This window comes from Pinus tabuliformis, chromosome X (assembly GCF_031772625.1).
Source record: "Pinus tabuliformis cultivar Carrire ecotype Pingquan chromosome X, CPIR1, whole genome shotgun sequence".
Classification (NCBI taxonomy): Eukaryota; Viridiplantae; Streptophyta; class Pinopsida; order Pinales; family Pinaceae; genus Pinus; species Pinus tabuliformis.
In genome coordinates, this window is record NC_142308.1 from 1,681,723,527 (window position 1) to 1,681,728,875 (window position 5,349).

The following is a 5,349-nucleotide window of genomic DNA, read 5'->3' on the forward strand; positions in this document are numbered from 1 at the left end:
GCTGGATCATATGCCTCTGCTTAATAGGACTTTTTGATCTGATGGATCTAAGTCATACTTGGCCTAATGACTACTTAGAAGTTAGAATAGTCTCATTGAATTGTCAATTTGTTATTTTGTGAGGATTGAATTGATGACCCTCTGCATATTGGATTTGCCTCTATATCCAACCTTTTTGGGGTTGTTTAGATTTGCCTCTTTATCCATGAGTAGATTAAATCAAAATAGTCTTCGCAGCGTAAATTAAACTAAGGTTGAATAAACTCCCTAAAGTGGCTTGTGAGATGCTAATTATTTATCACAGCATCACTTTTATACCTGGATTGGATAAGACTATACCCTGATTGAAATGTCGTATACCTGGATTGGACAAGATTATACCCTGATTGAAACGTGGGTTGGTATAGGTCTTCAATCTCCTACGAGCATAATCATTGCTTTTGGTGCTCTATCTCCTCGGTAAAGGCCAACAGGTGGATTTTACTATAGAATACAAATAATCCTATTCTTGTTCACTATGAGGAGGACATACCATTGCTTGGGTCATGGAACAAGGATAACAAGTTTTACTTCTTTTGGAACTTTGCGATAATAATTTCTTTTCTTATTTTTTGGTCTACATATTTATCATTTAATTTGGTACTGCCATATTGATTTTATCATGCTTGTGTCACGACCTTGTCAGTAATTCACAGCAGTGTGACCTGGGTGCAGGTTGCAGGATATATGGGAGAGGAACAACTTGGCACGGCATTGGAGAATGCAGATGTTGTGATCATTCCTGCTGGTGTGCCTCGAAAACCTGGCATGACCCGTGATGATCTCTTCAACATCAATGCAGGGATTGTTAAATCTCTTTGCTCTGCAATTGCAAAATACTGCCCAGAGGTAAGTTGTCATGATTTATGATCTTCTTTGAAGTTTTCGTTTTCATGTGATTTTCTTATTGACTATTTCATAGGAATAAGCATGACGTTCATTGTAAGTTGCTTTGTCGAAGGCTTTGTATGTTTGAGATCTATAGAGATGGCAATATATACAAATACATATTTGCAAGAATCTTTAAGCAAGTTGTTGATCTAGATTTACATACTGTTCTTGTATATAATCAATTCTACTGGAGAGGTTAACAAAGCTTGAAGACTTCTTTGAGTCAAACGAATAGGTGATTGACTCATTATTGACTCTTTATTTAGACAAATTGCAGCTAAATTTTGCCCATAAGAAGGAAATACTAATTGAAATGAACTTAAGAGTAATTAGCTGTGTAGTCCAATGCAAGTTTGCAGCCACTGTTAAAGCCCTGTTATTCTTGTTTCTCCTCTTGTAGTTAGTAACTTAGCTTTTGGACTTTTGAGAAAATTGGCATATGAATATCAATATAAAAAATATCCTTGGTCTTCTATTTAACTGTGCACAAATCCACTGATCACGAGGTATCCTCTATAACATTATATATTACATACAATCAGTATGTACTACCATTAGTGTGGCAAGTTAATAGATAAAGAAGTATGTTTCACAATTATTTGTTTTGTTCATGTACTGGTGTGTGTGTACAGTATGTATAGTATATTGTTACATATTATATAGATAGAGATATGGAGAGGGGGGAGAGTGTACTGGATAATGTTTTCCTTCTATCAGGAATGGTATATTTGGATTCAAGAAATCATCTAGAATTGGTTTTTATGGCATTGCTGAGGACTTGATATCCATGGCAGGCAATTGTAAATATGATCAGCAATCCTATAAATTCTATTGTACCAATAGCTGCTGAGGTTTTTAAGAAGGCAGGGACCTATAATGAAAAGAAACTCTTTGGTGTTACTACTCTTGATGTTGTCCGTTCAAAGACGTTCTATGCTTCAAAAGCAGGGATTCCTGTTGAAGGTATTTAAAATTCTGGCTTTTTATGCTTAGCTACTCTCAAATATTTAGTATTCTGTAAAATATTTTTATTTTTTATAATTTAATCATGAAATATGCATCCTGGGCAAACATGCCAGGCACTTCTCCTCATTTCAAGGATGGTATCATAGGGCTCAAGGCCATCAGAAATATAGTCAGCTCAAGATGTCACTTGAGGGAATTGAACCCGGGTGGGAAGGATAACAGTCTTTGCACACAACCATCTGGGCTAGACCCAATACATGATATGCTGCAGGATCTTACCAACATCATGGTTTTTTTAACATTAGATACAATTCTCAGTTTTATGTTTGTTGTTGATGTCATCCTATGCTGTCTGCAGAAGTTGATGTTCCTGTTGTAGGTGGACATGCGGGTGTTACAATTCTTCCACTTTTTTCACATGTATATGACTTTGTTGGATCCTCATCTTGAGTTTGTTCTTTACTCTTGGATATTAGAAGATTAATTTATCAAAGATAAAATGAGATCATAATTACCTACCCTTCAATACAGTTAAAAAGGGAACATACACTTTTTTGTTTTGATAATTTTTTTTAGGCAACACCAAAGCCAAAGTCTGTATTATCTGAGGAGGAAATTAAAGCCTTGACAAAGCGCACACAGGATGGAGGAAGTGAAGTTGTTGAAGCAAAAGCAGGGAAAGGTTCAGCCACACTGTGTATGGCGTAAGTTTATGGTTTGGTCCTCTATAGTGGCTAATATGCATTCATATCTTTTGAATGTTTTTTTATTCTTATGTGACTGTCTAGAGTGCTGAATTTTTCATCTTGATGCAGTAGTTGGAGTCAGATAATCTTATCATGGTGTGTGCTTCATGATTTCATGCTTGGCATGCAACATGATATCATGCTTGATAAGTACCTAATCTGAGATTCACTGTCAGTGAGAATATGGCATGAAGGAGCTTCTTTCTCTTTATCTGAATCTTGTACTTCATACATTTGCATGTCTCAAATATTTTGCCTTAAGCTTAGGTACTTATCCTACATGAAATCATGTAGCATTCATGTCTCAAATCTTTTCCCTTAGGCTTTCTCATTTGTGTGAAACTCAGCGGGTGCTTTTAACCTGTGAGGTTTGACCGATGGATTGTTGCCTTTCATTTACCTTAGTTTGATTGAAATGTTCAGAGTTAATCTAGATTCTACATGCAAAGATCCTTCCCTAAGAACAACCATGAGTCTCTTCAAGGATGTTATTCCTTCTTAAACATAAGATATGTCAAATGGATCCCGCAAAAGTTGTGTGCTTGATGATGGGTAAATCTGGGTATGAGATTTACAAATTTGCACTTACATGTATGCCTGTGGTTGCAATTCACAGATAGGTGCATAACATCCATTCATTACCTCATCTTGAGCATTTGAGCATGGTTCATGCAAAAAACATTGCTGGTCAGTTAAATCCATTAGTTAAAAACTTGGAAGTGAAGAGTAGTGTTGTAGTCTTCTCTATGTTGATGAATGCTTTTTGAGACTTCAAAATGTTTAGACATGCAATTCCTTTTTCATCTTGCTCCTGTGTTCTCAAATTTTTTTTTCTACTGTTTTTTAAGGCCAAATATAAACCATGGGATATATATTTTTACCCTGAAGACCTCCAAATCATTTGGAAAAGGAGGTGCTGCAGCAAAAGAGATGGGTTGAATTTGTTGTTTGGATGGACTCTATGGTATGTAATCTTAGTTGGATTTCCAATATACTTTTAAACCATATTTTCATTTTATTTTTTAGTACTATTAGATATTATATCTTACCTCATTTTATGGTTAACATTGTATAACAAAAACATGCGTTGTGTTATGTAATTAATACTAACATGTAATATTGATTTTTTTTGTCAGAATGCTATAGGTAATGATTGCCAAGACGATGATCCAAATTATGCTCAACATATATCAGGAGATGATGAGGATGAGGATGAGGATGATGGTGGTGAAGGAGGAGATGATGATGATAGTTGCGGTGTTGGTGATGATGTGGATCAGAGTAATGAGGATGGTCAAGATGATCATGAGGATGATCTTGGTAGTGGTAGCTAGGCATGCACATGCATTGTTTTTTATGAAGAAATTATTGTGTAGAATGACATTGTTATGTTTAGATGGGTGTTGTGAATTTACCCTATATCAATGAGACATTTTGATTTATGTATGTTGTTAATTTATCGTAACGATATTCATGAAATATTTTGATTTGTTAATCGTATTTGAATTTTAGTTGTTTTGATTAAAAATAATACTGATTTTATTAGTATTATGTTGCTATTTTATACATGTTTTGAAAATTGTTAATGGCACATTGTTATTTTTTTGGATGGATGTTGTCAATTTCTCTTAAATTTATTTACAAATAATTTTGAATTGTGATATCTGCCTTAATGATATTTAGAAACTATCATATATTTCACTATGAATCTATAAAGGGGGTCATATATGTAAAGAAAAATATACTCTATATAAGAAGTCAAATGCGGATGTAACCATGGATGCAAAATTGAAAGTAAAATTGGATGTTAAACTAGGAATTAATACAAAATGCAAACAATTGACATACAAAGTGTTTTAAATTAGAAGTGAAAAATTGTGCAATAGTTGACACAAAGAAGGGAACAAAACATGGCATACAAAAGGATATCAAATTGGGCAAAAACAAGGACACATAAATGGACACCAAATTAGATGCAAAAAAAGACAACAACTAGATGTAAAATAAGATGCAAAGTTGAGCGTTAAAAAGAAACAAAAAACGTTACAAATTAATATGCCAAATGATGATGCAAATAATGGTGTAAATTTGGGATGCAAACTTGGGTGCAAAAAAGGAAAAAAAAAAGATGTAAGAAAAGACATAAAACAAGATGCAAAATGGGGCTGAAAAAAGGTGAAACCAAGGATGCCATATTGGATGTAAAAAATGATTCCTAATCACATGCAAATTTAGGCTCGAACTCAGACACAAAATTATATGCAAATGTGGACACAAAATGAGGCAAAAAAAGATGCAAATTTGGATGGTGAAAACGATGTAAAACTAGACACCAAAAAAATGCAAAATTGGATGAAAAGGTCAGTGTAAATAATGTTGCAGCATTGGACACAAGTAGACACAAAAAATGGTGCAAAAAGGGGCATAAAATAGCTTAAAATTGGATGCAAAACTTGGTGCAAAAACAAATACAAAAGTAGACGTAAAAAATGGCTCTAAATTGAATGTACCATTAGACACAAAATAAGATGCAAAGGTGGACACAACACATGACTCAACATAAGATGAAAATATAAATGCAAATTTTGATGCTCAAAATGATGTAACATTAGATGCAAGAGATGGTGTTAAAAATGATGCAAAATTGGATGAAACAAATGACGCAAAATATGGTGCAAAATGAGATGGGAAAAATGGAGACAAATCA

At 34.0% G+C, this 5,349-nt stretch overlaps 1 protein-coding gene across 1 annotated transcript; it reads left to right on the plus strand.

Moving 5' to 3' along the window:
• Window positions 1-479: 479 nt before the first annotated feature.
• LOC149146476 (uncharacterized) lies at window positions 480-4,032 on the plus strand. Its single transcript, XM_089449477.1, has 2 exons — window positions 480-888; window positions 3,779-4,032. Exons 1-2 carry the CDS (start codon window positions 727-729, stop codon window positions 3,974-3,976), a joined length of 360 nt encoding a protein of 119 aa, XP_089305603.1. The 5' UTR covers window positions 480-726; the 3' UTR covers window positions 3,977-4,032.
• Window positions 4,033-5,349: the final 1,317 nt, after the last annotated feature.

Excerpts from the sequence above, each read along its gene's own strand:
- LOC149146476 (XM_089449477.1), top strand. The coding sequence starts at position 727 with ATGGGAGAGGAACAACTTGGCACGGCATTGGAGAATGCAGATGTTGTG. Across the intron at positions 889-3,778 it reads TTGCAAAATACTGCCCAGAG|AATGCTATAGGTAATGATTG; the intron begins GTAAGTTGTCAT and ends TTTTTTTGTCAG.